This window comes from Ascidia mentula, chromosome 6 (genome assembly GCF_947561715.1).
Source record: "Ascidia mentula chromosome 6, kaAscMent1.1, whole genome shotgun sequence".
Classification (NCBI taxonomy): domain Eukaryota; kingdom Metazoa; phylum Chordata; class Ascidiacea; order Phlebobranchia; family Ascidiidae; genus Ascidia; species Ascidia mentula.
This window is the reverse complement of record NC_138571.1, coordinates 11,693,031-11,718,910: the sequence shown is the minus strand read 5'-3', so window position 1 is coordinate 11,718,910 and position 25,880 is coordinate 11,693,031. Positions and strand designations below refer to the sequence as shown.

At 35.5% G+C, this 25,880-nt stretch overlaps 3 protein-coding genes across 5 annotated transcripts; 2 read left to right on the top strand and 1 right to left on the bottom strand.

Moving 5' to 3' along the window:
• Positions 1–3,388: 3,388 nt before the first annotated feature.
• LOC145905833 (caspase recruitment domain-containing protein 11-like) lies at positions 3,389–14,990 on the top strand. Of its 3 annotated transcripts, XM_082993136.1 has the most exons (14): positions 3,389–3,651; positions 3,894–4,016; positions 4,257–4,446; positions 5,024–5,210; positions 6,287–6,433; positions 6,627–6,767; positions 7,075–7,200; positions 8,221–8,406; positions 9,177–9,222; positions 9,408–9,433; positions 11,162–11,221; positions 11,938–12,081; positions 13,028–13,069; positions 13,691–14,990. In XM_082993136.1, exons 1-14 carry the CDS (start codon positions 3,441–3,443, stop codon positions 13,832–13,834), a joined length of 1,773 nt encoding a protein of 590 aa, XP_082849262.1. In that variant the 5' UTR covers positions 3,389–3,440; the 3' UTR covers positions 13,835–14,990. The 3 variants fall into 3 exon arrangements, with proteins under 3 accessions (XP_082849262.1, XP_082849264.1, XP_082849263.1); XM_082993138.1 differs by lacking the exon at positions 11,162–11,221; XM_082993137.1 differs by lacking the exon at positions 13,028–13,069.
• Positions 14,991–15,384: 394 nt separating this feature from the next.
• LOC145905966 (uncharacterized) lies at positions 15,385–18,207 on the bottom strand. The gene is made up of 2 exons (XM_082993307.1): positions 16,770–18,207; positions 15,385–16,375 (listed from the first exon to the last, which is right to left on the bottom strand). The coding sequence occupies exons 1-2, from the start codon at positions 18,072–18,074 to the stop codon at positions 16,151–16,153; spliced, it is 1,530 nt and encodes a 509-aa protein (XP_082849433.1). The 5' UTR covers positions 18,075–18,207; the 3' UTR covers positions 15,385–16,150.
• Positions 18,208–19,355: 1,148 nt separating this feature from the next.
• LOC145906192 (pyrimidodiazepine synthase-like) lies at positions 19,356–22,015 on the top strand. Its single transcript, XM_082993609.1, has 4 exons — positions 19,356–20,353; positions 20,641–20,749; positions 21,033–21,252; positions 21,406–22,015. The coding sequence occupies exons 1-4, from the start codon at positions 20,314–20,316 to the stop codon at positions 21,766–21,768; spliced, it is 732 nt and encodes a 243-aa protein (XP_082849735.1). The 5' UTR covers positions 19,356–20,313; the 3' UTR covers positions 21,769–22,015.
• The last annotated feature ends 3,865 nt before the right edge of the window (positions 22,016–25,880 follow it).

The window sequence follows — 25,880 nt, the reverse complement described above, 5'->3', positions numbered from 1 at the left end:
GAAACCCCGGTTTAAAACAATGATTATAACCTTATGTTGAGGGCACCAACCATCTTCTTATAAAAACACAATGTATTCATATATTCAACCAGTAAGGTGACCAGCCAAAAATATGGACGAGGACCAAATATTTATTTAAAATTATTCATGGTTTAAGCAAGCAAAAGCGTTTGGTTTTGATTCTCACGAGGCAAACTCAACAAGTTGTGCTTCATGGCAAAAAAAAACGAATCTTTAACTTAAACATTTGCCCTTGTCCACTCCTCTGACTACATCAAAATGAATCCAATCGTTATAATTCGGCATAGCCACATGGACCACGCACCTGATTTAGAGTCACTGGTTCCAAATGTTTGTCAAATTATCTTATTTTGCGCGTATGCGACTACAACTTAAACAAACACAACATGCAAAAGATAAAAAATCAAAAGTTATCGAGTCAGACACCCACGTGATGGTGATTTACTCACGGAGAATCACGCTCTGCTGTTAGTCGCTTGTACTTTGGAATTGATTGGCTGTATCTGGCCGCTTGGTTGGTGACCAATTACTCGACCAAGTTTGTACGCTATAGATCAGTGGTTCTCAATTTGGAGTTCATAGACTTCAAGGGATTACATATCTGTGTATTTCGTTTCCGTGTTTTACTTTAGTGCGTTTCCTTCCTGCAACATATTTTCCTGCGACAATTTACCTGGAGCTCTCCAGCATGTTACGTTGTTAATTTATAGCAATATACAACTTGGTTCATCACAGGATTTCTGAGTAAATTTTATAAGGGATACACGGACGGTTTTTAAGTATTGCAATGTGAATGCAAAACAATCGGGTACCAACTACGCAGGATCCACAAAAGTTGAGTAAATGAGTTTTTTTTTCAATTATATGAGTATTTGAGCACTGCATATTATACCTGCGGAAACGAAACAAATTCCCAATACGTTGATAACCGGTTTCGTTTCTGTAACCGATGACGTCACATATATCCGGAATCGCTTCATTGAAAAACAACAAGACGTTTGCTATACAGTTTAGAACTCTTCACTTGCGCGAAAATGAAAAGTCGATTTTTGCTCGGCCTTTTTCTCGAAGCGCGCGATCACGTTTCGAGGAGCTACTGTAAAAAAACGAGCAAGGCAGAATAGAAACTGACGTCCTCTTAGTCACCGGCACTGCGTCATCCCCAGCCGTTTAACAGCACAGCTTGCATTGTCTACAGACGTGTTGTTTCTACGTATGTAGGGAGTCAATTGCATAAATTAGTTTAGTCTACTGGCAGAAATCGGGCGACAAAACTTAAATCAGCTGGCAAGACAAATCAGACTTTTTCAAAAATAGGTCATAGGCCTATTCGCTCAGATTAGACTTTTGATAATTTAGCTGGTTTATTGAATTTGGCACAATCACAAGTAAATGTTGGGTCACAAATGTTTTTGCTTGCCATCAAAATGTTGTCATAGGAAAGTGGTGTGCGAATATTATTACCCCTTGACCAAAATAGCCTATGTAGCTTATTTTCATATATTGTGAGGTTTAGGTGAATTTTTATTGCCACGTTAAATTTAGCGAGTGTTATTGTTCGCAATCGTCTCTGCCTTATGTCTTCATTACACGCGCGTAGCTCTTAGAAAGCTACGTATTTACGTGCACTAGGCGTCTAACCCCAAAAGATTGTGGCAAAAATAGGCCGGTGCTTTCCATTTCACGGTTCGATAGCACTGAAGCCGATGAGAAACCCCGTCAAATTAGTTGTTTTTGAGAGAAGAGTTCGCTTCTTTGGGGTGCCTCAAGTCTTTCCGGTCGTTGCACACACGACATTAGCAAGTGTTCTCTCGTTTCGTCCTACGATACTTAGATTTTTGTTTCTTGGTCCTGTTTGAAAAACGTCAGTGCTTTGAAAATGGATGACGTTAAAGGGTTTCGGATTGTTTTGTTTGTTGCTGCTGTAATCGAACCTAAGTCTGCTTTGTGTTTTCACTACTTTTGGCTACTAATTTGATCTCCTTGAGCAAACACACTTCTTCAAAGAGAAAGACGCGTTGCAATATCAGGCGAAAGGAGTTAAATTGACCCAACGCGTTAATGGCAGATCTGGTTACCGAAATAACAAATTACAACACGTTGGTGACTATAACCGGACCAGTTTCAATAATAGCCTGTGTGCTATGGGCGGGTACAATAAGTAACTGGAAATGAGGTGAAAGCATTGCAAAGCGTTTTTTATAAAGAAGTGTTAGTAAAACGTATGTCGTCCAGCAGGATGCCAGAAAGGTTGTGCAGGAAAGCCAAACTCCGTCTGCACCCTTCATTCCGTCTCTGTTCTATTTGTGTGGAAATTAAGTTAGGAAACATGCGTTCCACTGTGTGCAGTGCGTTTTAGCTTCGGCGCCGAATATTATTCTATAACATACGATATTAGGACTTGCTTAATAGCTGTAGAGGGATCTAGCCCTCGGTTAGGCATTGTATATTTATCTGCGACAGCAAATTACTTAGTTGGTGTATATAGTGAAGCAACAAGCCTCTGATTTACGTCAGCAGATTTTATTTTAAAAATTTGATTTCGCTTATGTAAGTTACCATAACTGCAGCGCTGTTTTGTGTATATTTTATTGCTTTCATTATTACTATTACGCAATATTTGCAGAAACTGACGATGTTTATACATAAGCGAAATCGATTTTTCAAAAGAAAATCTTCTGACGTAGGCTAAATCAGGGGCTTGTTGCCCCACAAAATACATACGACATTATTTTTTATAAATAAGAAAGGCATATGGCATTCGACGAATACTCAATATTGTTTGCACAGTTTTCACATCTATCATACAGTTTTCCATACAAATTCATATCATCTCGATTACGTCACGTGAAACTTCGAGTGGGAAAGCACCGGTTTTGCTTCACTAGTTAGCAAACATCACAATTACGCGGTTTGCTGTGTGTTGCAATACGTCTTCTCTGACAATGTGTATAGTGGTGATAGACCCTTGGTTCACTTCCTGCTGTTAAGATTAATAATTCAAATGATAGTCGCAAAGTTTAGGTGTATATGCAGTTGTTGGTGACTTTTTAAAGATATTTGTGTGGGATACGTGCCAAAAAACGCTAATGTTTCGTTGCTAGAGGTAAGCGTAAGCGTAGGCTTCTGTTCCAAAGAAAAAACAAAGTAATTTTTTTTGAAAAATTTTTTAACCACCCCCATCTCAGTTTAATTAATTCATTTCTCTGAAGATATCTGACAAGGTTAACAGGAAAGCAAAGTGCTTTGTGTCAATATTTTTAGACTTATACAAACTCTGCTTTTGAATCGAATTCTGGAAATAGTTGAAATATTGTAGCTGGAAAATAGTGTTAATTTTATAATTGTTTTTATTATTTTGAAGGGTTATGACTTTCAATTTTCTATAATAATGTGTAACCAGCCCAAATTTCGTCATAATGAGCAGCGCAATGGATAATGTCATGGACGAGTGGGGAGATGAAGATATACAGTGGAAGGATGACTTGCAGTCGTACAGAATGCATCTCGTCGAACGAGTTAAATATCAGAGAATTTGCCCAGCCCTGCTTACCTACCGTGTCATTGACAATGAGGACAACGAGGAATTGTTAAATCCATTCACATTGAGAACCGAGAAAATGAGATTAAGTAGGCGTTTTTATGTTGTTTGTTTAACATGAAAATAAAATAGTTTTACCTTTTTTTGGTGATTGCTTAAACCATGTTGTGTCAAACGTTTTTATCAGACAATCCAATTTAAAAAAGGAATTTGTGTTCATTATATGTCAAAGGCAGTATTTTGTTTTGCAACCACAAATGACCCATATATATGAAGCTCTGGTTTAAATCACTACTTGTCTTAAATTGAGATGTTGAATTTTTTTCTTCAGATCACTTGATTGACATTTTGCTGAGAAAAGATGAACAGAGTTACCAAAAATTTTTGGATGTCTTGGGAGCTTACTACCCTGTTGTTTACAAAGAAATGACAGGAAATGAACCAAAGATCACTGGTATGTGCTAACATCGGGAAAAGCTAATAAAGCCAAACATCAGGAATGCAGATAAATACAATAAACTTTTAGCTGTGTTAACTAGTCAGTTTGCTTTAATTTATTTTTTTCATTTGATTCTTAAAAAAATAGGTTTTGATAAAATAATTTCATTTTAATAACTTTTACCAAAGATTTAAATTTTAAAACTTATTTAAAACCCAGAGGAATTATATTTTACTTGCTTAATTTTTGCCTCAGATGACAACATCACCATGCAGTTCAATGTTCCACAAGATGAGTTGTGCCCTCTGCTGATGCAAGCCATTAATCGGATGCAGAGAGAAAACTTTGATCTCTCACGGAGGTTAAGTCGATGCAACAAAGTACTTGAAGACCGGATACAAGAGTGTGAGAGATCAAGTCGAAAAATCGCTGATCTACAACAAAGGTGAGAAGTATTTTTTTATTTAAATTAAATTTATGTTGTTTTCAAATAAAAAGGATGTTATTGACCTTAATTATTTGTCTGTGAATTAGCGAAAGATGTTGCAAGTTTTGCTGCCAATGGAGAAGAAATTCTTAATAGACATTTGCATTTTACTTCGTGGAAAGTTGTAAATTATTGATTGGTACTATTGCACTATATCAAGTTTTGTTTGTGTTTCGCTACATTTTAGTTTGGTCAATGATTGATCAGTCATTTTGATGAACAAGTGTTTTTATATACTTCACTTCTTTGTTTACTTAACTAGGAACAATTTTACCAACCCTGAAGTTGTATAAAGTTGCCTTAAATACAATTTCTATTTGTCACAAAGTTAAACGAATCACAAGTTGCATAATTATTGCAACTTGTTGCACTGGTGATACCTTACATGTCAAAACAGTGTCCAACTCTATCATTGTTTGTTGCTTAATAATTATTTTGTCACTTTTGCTATCATATATTCTAATTTAAATTAGCATTTCAAGTATCATTTCATCTTTGCCTGACAAAGTAAGTCTGATGGTATTATCATGTGCAGAGTGGACCGGTATGACAACATTGACAATGAAATAGCAACTCTTCGTCAAGAGGTTGATCGTCTGAAAACAGAAAACTACACACTTTGTATGAAAATGATTGATTCCAATGAGGAAAATTCAAGATTGCGAGATGTAAACATGAAAGTTAAAAATGACAATGACAAACTGCAAGTGGATTTACAAAAGGTAAAAACTTAGATCTTTTATAAATTTGAAATTACTTATTCACTTATTGAACTTTATTTAACTAAATATCTTATTTACCAGAAGGATTCATTGATGATTAGTTTGTCAAACCATTGTTGGCGTGCTTTTAAATTGGTATATAAAGTCTGATTGTTATAGTATTATTGTAAATGTTGTTTAGAGAGGCCTCGTAAATCTCATAATCTTTTCAATCTAAGTTTTATCTTCAATAAAATGAGCAGGGTTTGTGCATTGCAAAAATACAGTCTTTCAATAGTGTTAAAATTTGATGTATCACATTACAGGAAGCGGCTTTCCTGTCCGAAAAACATACCTGAATAGTCATCTCTCGTTCATTTGGCCTCTTTGCTAAACAATGCAAAAATGCTAATGTCATTTCTTTGTTCTGATTCAAGACATTTTTGCGGTAGACATTCCCCTAAAACTTCCGGAATGTTTCATGGTGTCACACAATGTTTTGTTGCATCACAATCCAGTAATTTCGCTCTTGCAGACAAAGGGGCTTTTTATGCGGTTCCAAATACTGTTACTTTATTATTGGAACCCCTAGATCACTTTTTAAAACATCTGATAATTTTATAAAATAGGTAATGTGATTGAATTTTGAATAGTTATGTGTGGATATTTGTCATCAAAACTGTACTACACACAAACACGTTTTTCAAAATTACCATTATTTGTAGTCAGATGCATTTATTGGCTGATGTAATTTTATTAATTACCGTTTCTGTCACTTCCAGCGTTGGTGTATCATGCATCATTTTACTGAACTGTGTGTTACTATCTTGATTAGTGTTCACATTAATGATTTAAAGCTAATTTATTCAATCCAATACATGCTGGAAGATTCACTTCCCGGGCATTGCAAACTTTATCACATGTGTTTCAGGATTTTAATGCATGTTTCAAATATTATGTAAGTAATTTTACTGCAATTAAATATGAGACATTAAAAATGTAAAGTGGGTTTTGATACATATTTAGATACTTTTGGATCCCTTATCTCTGCTTGATAAATTTTCAAGTGTCAACTGCATGTTTTTTTATTTTTTAAGCTTGAAAGTCGTGTGGCATTGGAACGAAATCAGTCAGTGCGCCTTAGAAACCGACTTCAATGCAGTCCCAGTGACCGAGACATCATGGAGATGAAAAAGGAAATAGACGAATTAAAACTTAAGCTTGCTCAAGCAAACCGCCCAGTGGTAAGCTGTCTATATTTTCAAATATATTTCTACGGCAATTGAAATTCAACTAGTATGTGACATAAGCAGTATAACATCTCTTGTATATTGTGCGAAATCATTTTATATTGCGCAAAGACCAAACAAGCATTTTTAAAACACATTTTTTGTAACACATATGACACTTTCACTATTGACTGTTTGTAAATTCAAGTGCCGCGATGAGGACACTGACATGAGAATTCAGATCCTACAGCGCGACAAGGACGAGGCAATTGAGATGTATGCTGAAGCACTGGAAAACCTCAACAAGCTGAGAGAAGATTGTGCAAATGCTGAGATTGCCAGGGACAAGGTGAGATTGGTGTGTAAACTGGGGTTGGTGTGTAAACACACTGACAGTGTCATTCATACAACAATTACTTTATGTAAAGGGTTCAATTTTGTGGCGGTAGAAATACTGTAAAATGCAGAAAAATAGATATATTTCCTTAGTGATTGTTGTGACATCAAACTTAAGCAACCTATCGCAATGGCCTTGACAATGTCCGCTTCTTTATGCCACATTTATGGTCTTGGGAGGTTATTTGGCAAACAGTATTCTTTTTGGACCACTGTGAAACAGCTTCCCTTGCACAAATTTATACATACTTACTTTTCAGTACATGGATGAGAAAGAGCAATTAGATCTTACGGTGTCGGTTCTTCAGAGTGACTGCGACATGTACAAGATGAGAAGAGACACCGTGTGGCAGCAACTGCAGGAAGTTGAGAAGGAGAGAGAGATGGTATAGTTTCCTTACAGAGCTTGTGTATTGCATATTTATCAATGACCCTGCGGTTAAATAGTTTTAGTTATTATATTGAGTGGCCTTATGTCACAAACTTCCTGCATCCAATCTGTAAAGTGTCATAATGGTGCAATTGGATGAACCTTTTTGCAGTTTCCTCATAACATTTAGGTTAATAGCAGGCAAAATTGGTAAAATCAATGGTGAATTTTTTCTATAAGACCTTCCTAAAATCAGTAACATATCTGCTAAAATAACACTACACAATGGTAAATAATGGATAAAAAATGTGCATACTTTTACACTACAATGATATAACATATCCCCAAAAACAACAAACCAGTATTGAAAATCAAAAGGGTTTATCAGAGTTTTTCATTGGGTGTTAATGCAAACATGCTTGGTAAGCTATTTCTGTGTGGACTGCCCCCATATGCTAATGTATTGTTGATGCATTGCTAATGTTGTTACTTACTGAAAATACATGTTCTCCCCGCCCACTTAAGTAGCCTGCATGTCAATTAAGTCTATTTTTGTCATGCAGTGTGATATGTGTGGTATATACATTGTTTACTGGACTATCTACTGTTGCATATCTGTAGCAAAAGACCCAAAACAAACTGAAGCTTGTTGACAGTTTTATTAGCTTTGCTAATTGCACTTATATTGTCACAACATATTTATGTCTATTTTATTGCTCAGATGAAATTGTGCAGAACAAAAATTTTATGTGGTTATATTTTGTGAAACAACTTTTGAACATTTATTTGCAATATTTATTTGCTCATTTTGGTTACGATACCTCTGGACAGCCTAAGAAAACATTAAGTTGGACTTTTTTAAGAGCATTTTAACCTGATTTGAACCTGCAATTGTAATATTCTATGTGTCAAAATATGTTGCAATTAACTATTCATAGTTTTATAGATCTACTGGCCTTTCCTTTTATTACTAAATTAGCAAAACATACTTTGCTCGCTGTCCTGACTCACAATTTATTGATAAACCTTTTTTTAGATTATGAAGGAAAGAAATGAGGCACAAGTCTTTGCCAAAGCTTGTATGCAGGAAAAGGCTCAATATCGCACCCAGATAAGACAACTGGAGGAGAGATACGACCAGCAATCGCAAAGTTATTTGGAAAAAGAACGCGAAATCCTTGCTTTGAAGTCCAAGACAAGAGAACGCCACCACCAAGATGGGGTACAATACCGTGTTTAAATTGCAGAAATAGGGCATTTAAGACTTTTTGTAAGTGTATTGGAATGTCTCACTGTCAGCTGACCCACACAAGTTTTTTGGCACTGTAAGCAGTGAGACATTCAACCTAATCAAAGCTGTTTACTCAGTAAGTCCAATATGTCTGTGGTCAAAACGTCATCATTTCATCACTGCACTTAAAAATATTCAACCTTCCCGGACTCTTGAAATTTGAGGATATTTATGGTAGATTAATGATAGTTTAGCACTGCCATGATAGGTTTATAGTTTTTAAGTGTGATAGAATAAAAGAAAACAGTGTTCACTATTCTCACATTGTTTTGGATGAAACATGTGCGCCATAAAGTTGCATCAATAACTTTTCTTTAAAATGTCAAAATGATGATGTTGGTACATCAGATTAACCTTTGTTGCAAAACTGACAAGTTTCCCTCTCGCAAACACACGCAGCATTAAAGCGAAAGTAAATACAGTAATATTTGTCTTTCACAAATATAATGTTCCTGTTGTAAATTATATTTGTCCTTATTCAGAGATTCTGTGGAACAAATCGATATTGACCATTTTTCGGTATTTTGTGTTCAGATTCTTAAAAAAAAATTATGTTACTCTAATAGGCTGAATTTTGTTACTAAATTGTGAATATTTCATGATGGTCATGTTTCCTGTTTAAAAGTGTGCCATTTCTGTACCATTTGAAGTCTAAAAATCAATGACAGAAATAAGAAAAATATTCTTGTTTTGTTTTTCAGAATTGCCACTGGACTTCCTATCCTAAAAAATCCATTGGCACAAACAGTAAGTTCAGTGAAATACTTTAGCACCAATCGTCTATGTAAACTGTTTATTTAATTTATATTGACAAAAATGAGCAAAAATTCTGATTGAAAGGATTATGATTTTTTATACATTTTGTGAAACTGCATTTGTTGAGATGTCAATTAGCTTAAACATTAAGTGTTATTTATATGTTTTTTTTGCAGCGACTTCAAGTACAACGACGGAATCAGTAAGTCTTTAAAATAGTCAAGCAAAATGTTTTTAAAAGAATTATTACTTTGTATAATTGTGAGAGAATATTGTGGATATCAATTTCTGATTGTAATTGTTTGCATTCAATTTAAGATCTGGTTTTATGAAAAAGAAACACTTACTGGGTTATATATATTGCAACATCTTACCATGGTATTGTGTCACAGTTTTGCCACATTTTCTATGTCCTAAATTTATCATTTTAAGTTCATCATCAGATCACAAGCACAATTTGCTGCAGATTTTGCATGTCATACATTGTTGCAGAAATTCATTTGCACGAAATCCAAGGTAGTAATTTCGCACAGTTGTAGCGACCCTGGCATAAATTTTTTTATGCGATTTAGATGCACAGCATGTTCCAACCTTCACAAGTACATGTGTTGTGCTTAGTAGTGGAAGTTTGGCAATCTAGACAAGTTTGATTGATGTTATTATGTGGGAAAGAAGACAAATAATATAATGCTTGTGTTCCTAAAAATCCCAATGTCGTACAATCATACTAAAAAAATATTTTTTTCATAAAAATATGTTTCAAAACACTTTTTATTAGAATTTTTCTTCCTGTCTGTTGCATTGTTTGTGTACTTAGGTTCAATTGTAACAACAAGTATTTCAATAACAAAACACAAATCTGCAGTCTTATGTAGGGTTTGTAACAAATGATTTTTCTGTATACTTTAATACATAATTTTACCAATTGTTCTGTGTGGGTGCCCTGGGGCTTAATATTATTAATACTAAAACATAATGTTAACATATAGTCACGTTGATTCAAGCACAGCATACAATCGAACTCCCCATGCCTGCTATGACATGATTATATGCAAATTAACATGCAAGTATTGAAGTGTTAAGTAAGGGACCATGTCGTGTGTGATTCGTCATGGCACACTGACGAAAAATTATGAAAATTTCACATCTTTTGCAAGAGTTAAATTAAGCAATTTACTAATTTTGCATGGTTTCCCCAAATAGTGACCTAATGTGTAAAAATAGGCAAAATCTTAACTATAAAATGCACTGAAATACTTTTTCTATGCAAAACCCAAAATGATTGTGAAAAACCCTGCACATTTTCATATCATAAAATAAAGCATTGGTCGTGCCCATTATTCTCAGTAGTTATTGATCTTGATTAAGTGCAATGTTTGGCCATTGTCTTCAACACCTCCATATATAGCATGTATCACCTGTCAAATTGTAAGTGAACAATACATGGAAGGAAATGCACAAAACCACAAGGCTGAATGCTGTAAAATCAACACAAGCACTGGCTTGAAATGCGGTGAATCTAGGGGTAATATGTAGATTTTTGAATGTAGTCATTCAAAAAATAAAGGCAATGTAATGCTGGTCTGATCAATACTAAAAACCTCCGACAAAAAAATAAACTTACAATATGTGATTAAATGTGTGAACCTGATTGTTCATGCTTTTGTGCATAACGCATACCTTTGGTTTCTAAATTTATGTCACATATTTTTATGTTCTTTCGGTTTCAGTTTTGCTTTTACACACGTCTACTATCAATAAGCAGTACAAAAAGAACTTTACTACTGTTTATTTTGCCAAAAAAAGCTTTCCGAATAATTTTTTGAAACTACATTACTTTAGAACGCATACCCTTGAACAAAACCACTCCTTTGTTTCCAGAAAACCGTTATCTATTATTATTAAGTATTTTGTTATTTCACCTAAACAGGACGCTTCTTCAGAATCGAGATTTCGGGACAGAAAGCACTGTACTAAATTTTATGAAAAGGTTTGTTCTTACATGTCCTTTATTGTCGTCCTGTCTGCTCTTTGTCTCCCTCCGGTGTTGCATGACATCACTTGCATTTTAACCTCAAGATTGTTAAGAAACAGATATGTCCAGTTCGGTCTGTACTTCGTCCAGAATACATAGTATGCCTTTCATAATGTAAATAATTAATATTTCAACTCAATAATACTGAATAACTAATGTAACTATTATTGCAGTAGCATATTTCAATTTTTTTGACCTAAATTACTCAAAGAATGCTGGAAGGTTATTATAACATTAGGTAAATAGTGGTTATATTTTACCTTGGATGTGCATGAAGTTTTCAATTGTTTGCATGTTCAAATCTAACATTTGCACTCACCCAATTAACACATGATTACATCCTCAACTGCCTGTATACCATCTATAAACTAACGTCACATTATGTGCCAATGATGCATCGACGAATGTCTCTTGTATGAACTCTGTGCACAAATATTGCATTATTAAAAACTTAATATGAAACAACTTTTGTGAAAACATCTTTTGTTAATTGCATCAAATGATTGTGTGTTGCACAAGCAATTTCATTGTAAGTATCCCAATCAATCATTTCATAACAAAATCCAATTTTAACCATAATAACCAATATGTAACATATGTGAAGTTTAGCACTGTGATATAATGAATGCCATCAGATTGGACTTAGTGAAACTTCAAACTTTTTGTTTCAGTTCAGTAAAAATAACTTACATTCGGAAGTTGGTGTGGAGGTCCCTGGACCGAAGAGTATCTTTCCTGAGATTCCGCTGGCTTTGAACTATGGTCAAAATGACAACCAGATATCCAACCAGCACCAGACCCCACAAGCCCAGAACGTAACAGCTTTGAAATGTGTTAAAAATTGCTGAAATTTTTCTTTTTGTCGTTTTAAAGTGTTTAAGAATTGCCAAAAAATGACCATGGTGATGGCAATTTTTAACCCTCACTGATCACAGTTTTCTGTTTAAATTAAAAAAATATCAATAAAAGTTTGGAAACTTCAATTCTTCAAACATCTTTTAAAACAACAAATGGAGACATTTTTTATAATCTTTTCATTTCGTATATTTTTTTTTGTTAAGCAAACAAGAATAGCAGTTTAATTAGCAACTTGAGAATTATAACTGACATGAATTATAACTGACTTGTGTGCTTTGGAAATCCCAAATTAAACTGCTAGCTTTTGCATGTGTTGCATAGATGCTGCATGTTTACCACCATATAACATTTGAATTATTATTTGGCTTGTGACTATTTTTACTTGGATGGCTTTTTCTGTTATGGTTGATTTGGCATGAAGCAGGGCAAATGCATAACTATCATACACTGCAAAGATCTTTGACCTGTTAATTGTGTGCAAGAAGAATCTTTCATGTTTTATGAAGAATCTTGTTGAATTTGGTGAAAAATTTGATTTTGGAATAAAGTTTTTTTTTTAGTTATGGATTTCATCATTAAAATTGGTATACTAAAGTTTTTTGCTGGTCAAGTTAAAGCTTATATGTGTAAAGAAGTTGCTGGTTTTAGAAGTTTTAAATCCAGTTTCCTGTTTAGAAAAGATTTTTGATTTTGTCTCCTTTGCTCTGGAAAAACAAACAAAATTGTTCTTTTTTTTACCACAATAACCTTACTTAAACCCTGCACGGGCTTACAACATGGCTTGGCTTTTGATCTGAAATTTGGCTGGTTTGGTTTATTTTGCTTGACAAGCGTGCATGAAACTCATACATAGGTCTTAATAGCTGATATAGTTGATCGGTAAAAATTTGAATTAATTGTCAGGATGAGCTTTCGAATGTTCAACGGGAAGAGAGAAGATCAAAGGTATATTTTGGTTCTCTATAATTCTTGTTGACAAATCCCTGACAAAATGTTTTGTTTTTGTGGTCTCTTGTGGTTTATGGCAGTCTCTTTCACCTAAATTTTTAGTGATGTTTTTAAAGGTATGTTGTTAAATGGTGTTGACATCATCAGATTGTTTTGATTCACTTGTAGTAATAGTTTTCCTCGAATAGTAATATAATATACTTATAACTAAATTACAATTGTGCGAAAAGGAATGGACAATGTGGTAACAATCACGCAGATAACAGCAGTAGCAGAGCTGTGTTGTATTGACTTTTTTCAGTCCAAGTTAATTGGCATCAAATTAGTAACTTAAGTGGAGCCTTTAGTTATCCAAACATTTAAAGAGAGTTCGTGTGTAGTTGGCTTGTGTTTCAAAGTATTAAGTGTGTGAGTGGCGAAATATATGCTCTTATAAATGTTGGGTAACTTTCTTTTGTCTTTTGCAACTTGCTTGTGTGCTACTGTGCTGTTTTTGAACCCCCTAAAATAAGGTGCACTATAATACTTCATATATTCAAACTTCTGCACATAAATTTTAAATGCAATGCAGCCTATTTCATGAACATTTTGATGCAATATACTAATGTGACTCCACAGGAAATTAAACGACAGCCAGCACACAGACGGAAGAAGGTGCCCAACAATTCCATAAGCAGCAAACAGCGATCAAGTGAATCGACCTCCACCAACTCTGTCGATGAACCAGCGGACGGAATGTCACAATTGGAAGTTGCTGCATGATGAATCACTGCAAACAAAATCAACCCAGTTTGTCTATTTGAGAGACTTTTATACAAAACTCATGTTGCATGAGTATAAATTATTGAGATTTGGAATTTCAAGTATTTTTAACTTGCTGTTCCCCAAAAAGTACCAAGAACACAATAGCAGAGGTTCTCTGTAATTGAAATGTTTTTTTTTTTTTTTAATTTTTGCACTGAATTTTGAAAGCTTTCAAATTATAAATCATTACAAGACGTTTACTGTTGGCAATAATACATTCTGCATGAAAAAGACATTCTTATTCCCTCAACAATGTTTGGTAGAAACAACTCATGTACCATGAAATTCATGCCATAGATTGAGTAATGAAACATTTCTGCTAAACTTACTATTTCTTTGTAACTATTTCAAGTGATGTAGCAGTGTGTCTTTTTTCTTGTGCCAACCTTAAAACTTAACATTTGCAGCAATGTCTAAACCATGCATGTAACATTTAAATATATACCTTTGCCTATGTTTTGGTATGCTGGTTATAACGTGAAAGTATTTGATCTTTTGGCATATTTATAAAATTAACATGAAACAGATTTGAAACAACATAACATGAAACAATTTAGTTGTAGGTCTTTCAGCATTTAAAAAGTAATATTGTTGCCATAAATTACATTGGGTGTAGATTCTTTTATGTTTCTAATTTAAAAGTGTGATTTCATCAAATGTGTTGTGATGGAATATTTGTAGCAAAATAGTTGATAATTAAAAAAATCAAGTTTTTGCTTCATTTTGAAATATGCTAAATCATATTGTTTAGAAGTTTAGATAATCATATTATTTAGAAGCCATGTAGAGTAAGTTTGAAGTAAACTTTGTGCATCAATAATCTTTTTTACCAAGTAGAATGGTTTAAGATGTTCAATTGTCAACGCCATTTTTAATATTACTCTGTGCATACATGAAGTTCTTGTGTTTGCAAAAGAATATCCTTGACTGTTTTTTTTTTTGCTTTGTAGTGCTTCCGTTTAAAACTCACGTCACAAAAGCTGTAACGTTTTCAAAATCCCATCTGCACTTTTCCTTCACCCTTTTTCTTCCTTGATGTTATTTCCACTGTGTTTCGCTTCAAATGTCCCATTTGTTCATACTCTTTTCCGCTTTTGTAAATATTCTTAGTATTCTTTGTTTTAAACAAAAGCGCTTGTGGTGAAACACATGGCGATAACCAAATGTTGAGGCCCTACAATCCATGCAATCAAACAATAAGTTATAATGCCTTCAAAAAAAACTTCTTTTGTGATTGTGCCAAATCAACAAAACCAAATGTATAATGTATGTGAAAAAGACCTGTTTATGCTGCTTGCCACTTCAACAAGAAACAAATACAATTTTCTGCCGTTTGCATTGGAAATCCCCTTTTCACAATTGTAGAATAATTTATAATGGTAATTAAAGTTTTGTTTCTGTGGAATATAATAAATTTTGCAAAACATTTATTTGGTCTTTGTTGTATTTTCTCACTACTTGCCAAGAGAGGACTAACAAACATTGTGACAAAAGTACACCCACACACAAAGAGGTAACACTTTATTGTTTCTTAGTACCGGGGTAAGTTGTACTCCGAACAGCATATTACACAGTGCAAGTAAAAAAACACAACTGTTAGACCCGTGAAAGAATGCTTTTGGGTTGTTTTTTTTTTGTGCACAAAAAACATCTCACAGTGTTCAAGCCTACGTTAAGTTTTTTTGAAACAAATTCACGCTAAATTAGTACGTATACACCATATGAAAAGTATTTGGAAGCATAAAGTAATTACAAAATTTAAAAAATTAAAATGGTAAGGTTTCAGCATCTTTACACATTGCAAAGAAAACAAGCATTCATTTTGATATTTGTTGCTCTAATGTGTTTGGTTTACGATGCATGCACTGTTTTTTTTGCACACAAACATCATAAATGTTATTAGCTGGGTAAACATTTGTATGCTCTTTCAATATTATAAAACCATGTTTTTTCAGATATATAAAACAGATAGTCTGTTACTAAATCAGGATTGCTAAAAACACTAAATTGAAAAAGTACCATTTGCTAACAACAACTCACATAGCCTTGGCATAAACCAATGTTTGGCACGCGAAGATAACAAGAGCCAATGGAAATGTCACAAAACACAGTAGGTATATATGTAACGCTATTTGCTTGCTGCATTTGAAGAAGTTAACTTTCTCAAAATTAAAAATAAGTCCACTTTTGGTGGAAGGCCACATTGAAAACTATACTTGCTTAGCTTCCTGTATGTTTCATAACATCTACCATTGAGAGCAGTTCCAACAACGTTTACGTCAAGTCCTTAATTTCCTTTCTGATTGGCTCACTGGATCGCATCCTTGATGACAGAGCAGTGACGCTCATCACATTTACTGATGTCGAGTTAGAAGAGGAGTATGATCTTCTGTACCGGGCAGCTCGGAAATCGCTTGCTGTTTGTGGGCGTTGTGGTGATCGAGGTGGTGGTGTAGGAGTCTTACACAGCGGACTGTTAGATGTGGTTGGAGATGGAAGCTAAAAGTGCATTAGTACTGTTGGCTAGATGAAATACATTCAGCACATAAATCGTTTTTTTACAAATAACAGAACACATTAACTTTTAAACAAAAACCATAACCCCCAATATGACTAAAGTAGAGTTCATGATCATAGAAACAACTGCTGGTTTGCTGAGATAAATTTTACTTGGAAATTACACGGGCTACAATGTTATGTCGAAATACCCTAAATTATTAAAGTGTAACCTTGATTGTTGAGGTGCTTGTGTTTTACAATGAATATGTTTTAGATTATTGATGGTATCATAAAATATTATCATATCAATGATAACATGTTGCATTGGAATTATGTAGATAAAACTATAATGAAAATTTAAACTAATCACAACGTTCAATTAAAAAAGACCAACCTGTCCAGAGGAAGAAGGTGATGGTGGTGAATTTACTCTTTTAGGGGATTCAACATCAAACAAACTCCCTTCACTAGTGTCGTCTGCATGAATTCTCAGAACATCAACACTGAGTTTGTCAACACTTGGATTCACCTGCAATAAAGAATTACCAAAGGATGGATCAGTTTTGACTTTAAGAGGTTGTCTTTTTAGTCCAAGAGATGTAGATGGACGTGGAAGAGCAAGAGCACTTTTATCATCATCCAAAAATGATATCAACGGCAATGTGGCTTTTTTACGGTTTCGCAATGCCAAAATTGGGTTGCCACAAATGGGGTCACCAAATGTCAAAGAACTTGAATCATCCTGCTGTAACATTCCACTTTCCGAGCCTGACGATCCTGGTCTAGCTTGTGGACTTCGAATAAAGTTTCGATTGTCCGGAGAAGAAACTTCAATCGAACGTCTGGCTCCGGCAGTTGCAGGCCGTGGCCGATTTAAACGCTTTGATGTGGTATTAGATTCCGTATTTAATTTTGGTGATGGGCTCTGATCACTTGTAACCAATACCTGCGTAACAGTCAAATCCTGATGGTTCACAATCCCTTCTTTTATCGCTGTGTTAATAATATCAATGTCTTCCTGAGAGTGGGACGATGCTGCCGTGCTTGGTCGAATGTTGGTGCTGTCATCACTAGACAAATGTCCGTCATTAAACATATGTAAGCTTGGCATCTTTTCCACAACTAAGTCTTGAAATGTGCACATTTTTCCACACTGTGACTGGTAATGTTGACAAATTGGATTACCAGAAAGTGTAAGAGTGTTTAGATTTGACATTATGGCCAAGTAGTCCAGCTGTTCAACATCAGCAATTTTGTTTCCCTCTAAATCAACAACTTCGACTGATTCCAAAAAGCTAATTGGACTGACATCAGTTATGTTGTTAAAGGCGACGTACAGCTCTTTGAGGTTTTGTATTGATGCAATGCCGTCAATATCGGACAAGCCACATTTTGACATCCAAAGTACTTGCAAATGCATTAGGGATGTTCCAATATCACGAACCGATGGAATCATGCTGTCACTAAGTTTTAAATGAGCCAAGTTCGGGACATACTGTCCAAAGTTGCCAAGAGTCGTTTCTCTAGTATCAGCCATCATTTCAAGTGAAGTGACAGATAAAAGATCATCAGTGTTGGCAAGCTCTTGCAACTTCGAGGGGGAGAGAAAATCATTTATAATCACTTCAGATTCTTCCAAAACAATTGGTTCGGGATTGACAAAAGTGTCCCCAACAGCATGCAACCACTCCTCACCCATTTTTACCTTTTTTCGTTTTTGCTTTCTCCCATTACAGCCGAAGGTCCATATAACCAGACTAGTACTTCTCACAGAAATTATTTGTTAAATCCTTAAAATTAGAACAAGTTTTTGAGTACAATGCAAAATACGCCCATGGCAACGACCGTGTGTTGAATGTTTTCGTTGTATTATGTACCTATATTTATGGCAGGTAATCGAGTACATTTTAGGATATGATACAGGTAAACAGGTCCATTTTTTTGGTTACAAAATAAATGAAACTTTATTACAAAATGACAATAAAAAAAATCTTGAAAATATGCAAGTAATATTTGTTGACATTTTATCCAAAGCGACAGAAGTGATAAACACAAATTTATATTGGGGAATGTAGATGTAGTGTTATTTTCTGTGACTGTTACTTCTATTTTTGACTTACTTTTAGCTTTAATAATCTAGATACAAATTTTCCAAAAATAATATGTTTTTTCTTGAAAAAGAAACTTACTTCTATAAATTCAACCCATGTTTGTTAAAATATGCATAATTGATCCGTGGCTGCTTAACTTGTGTCATCGCTTTATTTTTCGCTTTTACCTAAATTTTTTATTCATATTTTTTTTAAGTTACCTTCGTTTACCTTTGGTTTAGATTTACGTGAGCTGTGTGGCAGTGGATTTAGCAGAGAGGGTACCGTCAATCATGCGTGCAATATCTTATTGCATTTGTATCGTTGGGGACTTTTTGCAACAAGATGTGGCGACCAAACTATACAGTCTCTAAAATTCTATTTGAAATGTTTTCCGTAGATTTTAATGTAGTCTTGTTTGTTCATTGTGCGTCAACCACAAGACAAAGACATATAAAGATACTTGTTTGGTAGAAGTGCCCTTTATTTTTTCTGTGCTGACGTCTTTTCTCTTTGCAGAGTGCTCATCACAATACATGTTCCAGTTCTGTTCGAAAACCTCCCAGCACCTTTACAAAGCTTACGAGAAATGGCGCGATTAAATACATGTGTTTGCACCGCCGGGCCATATAAGGAGATGTTACAGCCTTCGCCTAGGTGGCAGAACAGCGTTACTAAATACGGTCAGGACTAGCGTTGAAAACACCCAGGCAGTAAACAACTACGATTTCTCCAAATATAGTCACACAAGTAGGGTACGGTGGCTGATAGTCGTGACAACAATTTCGATTCGTGTATCAAGACACGTTTTAGATGTAATATACTGTGATCATTTGCAAAGGAGGCACACCAGTTAAACCAACGTTTACCGTATTGCATTGCAAAAGTGGCTGGTGCAGACAATTTCAAGCATATAGGGCAAGGCATAATGCTCTTGTCAGGTTTTTCGAATGCAGCCGAAAAACAGAGGAAACGCCTTCATTAGCTTTCACACCTATAGCCCCAAGCATCATAATTTAAATATATTAGATGTGCAGCCTTAGATTGTTGTTTGATTTGCCTCGTGTTAATTGGTTAATATTATGAAATGGGTTCATCTTCCGAAGCATTGTTTTTCGTTGCACCATCGCGTTTCTCATCCGAATGACGTATTGTTTACTTTGTTACATCATATAAGTGGGCTCAATGTGATAAAATTCCAAATACGGAAAAAGGTTTTTTAAAGTGATAATGTTTGCCGCAGTATAAAGGACCCCCAAAGTGCCACTTCGACACCACAGAGAAAGCACAACGTGTTGCAGACAAGTGGGCTAATCGTTAAGTTAATTTTGTCAGGCGATTGGGTGCTGCGTGCATTTGAGGTGTTCGTGCTTTCGCTTTTAATTTCCAAAACCTCTAACGTATTCCTATTAGGCCTATGTCGTTCGAGAGTGTGAACGCGTTTCACATTTTCCAAAACAAATTGTGTTGCAAACGCATTTTTAAGCAGATTGCCTATATTGCTGCGAATCCAATTATTTTTTTGGGGGGAAGATATAATGGATTTCTTGAGTCTTGCGTCTCGGCAATCTAACGTTAAAATATAGAAATTAAATATTTGTTCCTTTCTCTATTGCACCATTACAACAGAAACCAGTTTGCCGTAGGGTAATTCCCTTCTTGTTGTGCTCGTTCAGTTTATTTGTTTGTTTGTTTATGTTGGTTTAAAATTCGCTTGCCCAACATCAAAAAGTGTTGTTTTATTGCTCACAGTGTGTTTTTTTTGTGGCGCAATGGTTTCAAACTGCTGCGTTTATTTTCGATAGGATTACAAGTGTTCAAAACTTAGAAAACTAAATAGAAACGAAAATGGTGAACGGACGCACAGAAGTCAAACATCTGGATAAAGGTAGGCAGTTTTGCTGGACCTTTGCTTTTATGTCTTGTTGCCGATGGCCACAAACCATTTTGTTGCAGTATTAACAAATAATGAACGAGTGATATTGTTTTAATTGGCCTAAAACATGTGCTTGCTTTTGAAACAAGTTTACACTGCAAACCAAATTAAATGACTGAATACAATTAAAAATATTTTTTTGTAATATAGGCTAATGTGTTATTTTTTAAATGAAAGTCAAAAATATTACTAACTATTTTTGAGTTAAAATACTGACTGAAAACATGTGTCTGTGTTAGTTTCGGATAAGCCAGATGAACCAAAAGAAGGTATTCCAAGAGTATATGGGACAAAATTTGACCCATTAACTCAAAGACTGAAGCTTGTGCTTGCTGCCAAAAATATTGAGTAAGTTGACCAAACCTGTAGTATTGTATGTAGAGTAAAACTGTTTTGTACAGACAGGACTGTGATTAAGTTTATGAATTTTTTACATACAGAAACATTTACCTACAAAATGTATAAAATGTAAATCACAAGAAAAATATAATTTTTTTACAACAATCACTCATTTTTCACAGCAAACAAACAATTTTTTTGTTTACATGTACTGACGATCAAATTTTAGATTATTCAGTATTTAAAACCAGATTTCGAATGTGTTATTTAGCAAATCGCATTGTATTGACAGGTATGAAAGTGTAAACATCAACTTGCAAAGCATGCCAAGTTGGTTTCTGTCAAAAAACCCACGTGGAAAAGTTCCAGTGGTTCAGATAAACAGTGACATCATCTGTGATTCAATTGTTGCATCACAATATGTGGATGAAGTATGCTCTGGTGACAAATTGATCAGCACTGATTCACTGAAGAAGGCAAAGGAATTAATGTTGCTCCAAGATTGTGAAAAGGTGTGAGTCAAAGCTAATTAATTTTTTTGTAAATTGCTCAAAAATTACTGACCCTTTTTTGAAAATATTACAAACTATTCGTGCAAAATTACTGCAACATTGTTTTGGCAAACTAACGGAACATTCTCTTTTGACTTACTGCTTGTTTCTCAGGTGGTCAGTGGGTTCCGTGATGCTGTGTTGTTGGTTGAAGAAAAGCCAGGAATAGGCATGATAACCATGAAAGAGGGCATGGAATTTATCGACAGGTTTCTCGCAAGTAACAAAACAGAGTTTGTTTGTGGTGACCAACCAGGTTTTGTCGACTTCATGATTTGGCCATATTTGGAGCGCATTGGAGCAATGTGGCCCCTTTGCATCACTCAATACACATACGTGGAGGCATATGTCAACAGGATGGGTAGTAATGCAACTGTGGAGGCATGTCGCATTCCTGATTCGTTGCATCGCAAGTACATCAGCAACATCCGCCAAAAGGTTTATGACTATGAGTTGACTGAGGAAGCAGACGAGTAGGCATAAAATGTAACTTCTTTTGTACATAACTTTCAAGCTAAACGTCACGGTAATTGTACTTTCTTTCTGACATTTTGAGTGTTGAACGTTTCTGACCACTAATCACTGTTTATATCTGTATTGTATTTTTCTGACTATGTTTGTGGCACTTTCCAGTTCAGTTGTATAATTTTGTATGTCATTTCTTTACGATAGTATGTGTGATAACCGTGTAAACAACCTGACCCAATAAACATGTTAATAATTACCTCAGCCGTTGGTGCGGAAGTTGGCAACCTTAGCGTGACTGGACAATTTTAACTATGACTTGCTAACTGGTTTCCACATAGCCGAAGCTTAGATCATGACTCGACAAAAAGAAGCCTTTTTCGTATCGTTCAACGACATCTTTACGTATTGGTGGCGATCACTGTATTAGCTGAGAGTATTGCTTAGTCCTAAGGGTGGTTTTTTTTCAGGAAATAGTAAGATTTTTGAATAAATGATGTTTAAGGACTAATTTTTCGTGCCATCGGGTATGTGTACAATGCTTTTCGCAGCGTACGTTACACATGCAACGATGTTTAATCTTCGTTATGTGGGTTTCGTAAAAGAATAAAAACTTTCTAGGTTACGTCAGTTCAGGATTAGGATTTAGCGCCTTAAACGTGAAAAGCACCATGTAGCATACGTTGTAACTTCTTGTAAAACCGCGTGGTATTTAAGTGTAATACATGAGATAAACGCAAAGTTATGACACCAACATATTAAATGACAGGTATTCCCGATACGGTATATGTGTACATAGTACATTCAGGTGTTGACACGGCAAATCAGGCGATTTTGTTCTTGCAGGGATGGTATTAGCAAAAGGCGTTGTCGTCGTAAAAAGTGCCAAGTCAAATGAGAGGTTGGGTTGGTAACTTGTTGCTGCAGAGTTTGTAAAAATCACAAAACAGGAGAACAGCTTCAGCGTATTGTCAAATTAATTACTTTTAACACAACTGCATGTAAACGCAGCAAAACAACAGAATGGGATTGGCCAAAGGACTCTAGCATCTTTAGTTGCTTCAATGGCTACTGTAACCGAATGCTACGTCTGATAATGCGTGTCCTTAGCTACAACCAACTAATTTGAATCCATGAGCAGACTTACTTTTGCAAATAGAAACACACGTTGCGATATCAGACTGGAATCAAACATATTTACAATGTATGATAAGCAACACAATTCATATTTATATTTGTGTGCTAGTGACAGAGCGAGCATGTAACTGAATGAGTCGTCTAGTGACTTTACCAGCCCAAGGGAGTAAGCGTAGTTAAATAGGGAAAGGATAACATGCTAAGTATGTTTAACAAAGTGCGACAAAAAAAATCTGTCATCTAGCCAAAAGAGTTCTGCGGGAAAGCCAAACTTTGTCTGCATCCCTTATTATTTTGGGTTGTGTAGAGAATTTATCGGTAAACATGTGTAGGCTATTACAAGAGTTCTAATTGGCATGAATCAACACGTTGCTTATTTTACCGATTGTTGCCTTTTTAGCAACTCATTAGCCTACTTTGCACAAGAAGGGTCAAATCCACACGTTGCTTATTTGAGTATTCATTGGATCATCAAACCACCAAAAAGTGGACAAATTTGTTTCTGGTCAGCTTATCAACAAGTTCAGCGCAACAGCAACCTGTTCAGTTGTATAATTTTGTATGTCATTTCTTTACCATAGTATGTGTGGTAACTGTGTAAACAACCTGACCCAATAAACATGTTAATAATTCCCTCAGCCGTTGATGCGGAAATTGGCAACCGTAGCATGACTGGACAATTTTAACTATGACTTGCTAACTGGTTTCCACATAGCCGAATCTTAGATCATGACTCGACAAAAAGAAGCCTTTTTCGTATCATTCATCGACATCTTTAAGTATTGGGGACGATCACTGTATTAGCTGAAAGTATTGCTTAGTCCTAAGGGTGGTTTGCATTTTCAGGAAATAGTAAGATTTTTGAATAAATTATGTTTAAGGACTAATTTTTCGTGCCATCGGGTATGTGTACAATGCTTTTCGCAGCGTACGTTACACATGCAACGATGTTTAATCCTCGTTATGTGGGTTTCGTAAAAAAATTAAGAACGTACTAGGTTACATCAGTTCAGGATTAGGATTTAGCGACTTAGACGTGAAAAGCACCGTGTAGTATCGGTTGTAACTTCTTGTAAAACCGCGTGGTATTTAAGTGTAACACATGAGATAAACGCAAAGTTATGACACCAACATATTAAATGATAGGTATTCCCGATACGGTATATGTGTACATAGTACATTCAGGTGTTGACCCACGACAAATAAGGCGATTTTGTTCTTGCAAGGGTGGTAATGGCAAAAGGCGCAGTAGTCGAAAAAAGTGCCCAGTCAAATGAACGGTTGGTTCGGTAACTTGTTGCTGCAGAGTTTGTAAAAATTGCATAACAGGAGAATAGCTCCAGCGTATGGTCAAATTAATTACTTTTATTAACACAACTGCATGTAAACGCAGCAAAACAACAGACTTGCTAACTGGTTTCCACGTAGCCGAAGCTTAGATCATGACTCGACAAAAAGAAGCCTTTTTCGTATCGTTAAACGACATCTTTACGTATTGGTGAAGACCACTGTATTAGCTGAAAGTATTGCTTAGTCCTCAGGGTGGTTTGCATTTTCAGGAAATAGTAAGATTTTTGAAAAATGATGTATAAGGACCAATTTTTCGTGCCATCGGTTACGTCAGTTCAGGATTAGGATTAAGCGACTTAAACGTGAAAAGCACCGTGTAGCATGCGTTGTAACGTCTTGTAGAACCGCGTGGTATTTAAGTGTAACACATGAGGTAAACGCAAAGTCATGTCACCAACATATTAAATGGCAGGTATTCCTAAATTGGTTTATGTGTACATAGCACATTCAAGTGTTGACCCACGACAAATAAGGCGATTTTGTTCTTGCAGGGATGGTAATAGTAAAAGGCGCTGTCGCTTCACAGAAACAAAAAGTGCTTAGTCGAAGGAGAAGTTGTATCGGTAACTTGTTGATTTCAATTGTGCGTTCTATTTAAAGTATGTACGTTAGACAACGCTTAAAATTTTAATTTTTGAGATTGTAAAGTCATAAAAAAGAAGAATAGCTCAAACGTTGCGTCAAATATATTATTTGTTAACATTTCACCACAACAGCATGTAAGCGAAACAACGAAATGGGATCGGCAAAAAGAGTCCAGCATCTTTAGTTGCTTGATTGGCTACTGTAACCGACTTACAAGCCTGATAATGCGTGTTCTCAGCTATAATCAACTAATTTGACTCCATGGACAGACTTTATTGCAAATAGAAACACACGTTGCGATATCAGGCTGGAATCAAACATATTTACTTTAGTGTGCTAGTGACCGAGCGAGCATACAACTGAATGAATCCTTCTAGGGTCTTTACCAGTCGGAATGAGCGAGGCTGGTTCAATAGTTGAGTAGCACAAGGACAACACGGCAAGTATGCATAACAAAGTGCGACAGGAGTCTGTCGTCGAGCCAGAAGAGTTCAGCAGGAAAGCCATACTCAGTCTGCCTCCTTTCTTCCGTCTACATTTTGGGTTGTGTAAAGAATTTATCAGGAAACGTGCACGCATGTCTTGGTATACTACAATAATTCTAATCAGTGCGATCAACATGTTGCTTATTTCACTAACTTCTTGCTTACGTTGCAACGCGTTACTTTGCACCAGAAGAGACAAAATCCGCAAGTTGCTGATTTAGCGAACAAGCTTGGTGCATGTCTGTAGTTGCATACCAAGTTCTACATATCTTACGGATCGTACCACCACAACGAGGATAAATTTGATCCTGGCTAGTTTACAATTTAGTTCATCGAAACAGTCGTTAGTGCAGCTCCGACAAAACAACATGTTGCTTAATATTGATCATGTTGATTTTGACCCTTCTAAGACATAATAACACCTTGGTTAAATGAGTGTTGGATCTGACGAATCAAAATCCCCTCTGGCAGGCCATAGCGAAAGTCCATGGGCCTAATGGTCGCGTCGCGCGCAAAAAAACGGATTCCAAAACCAGTGGACATGCGAAAAGCATTTGTGAATTTAAA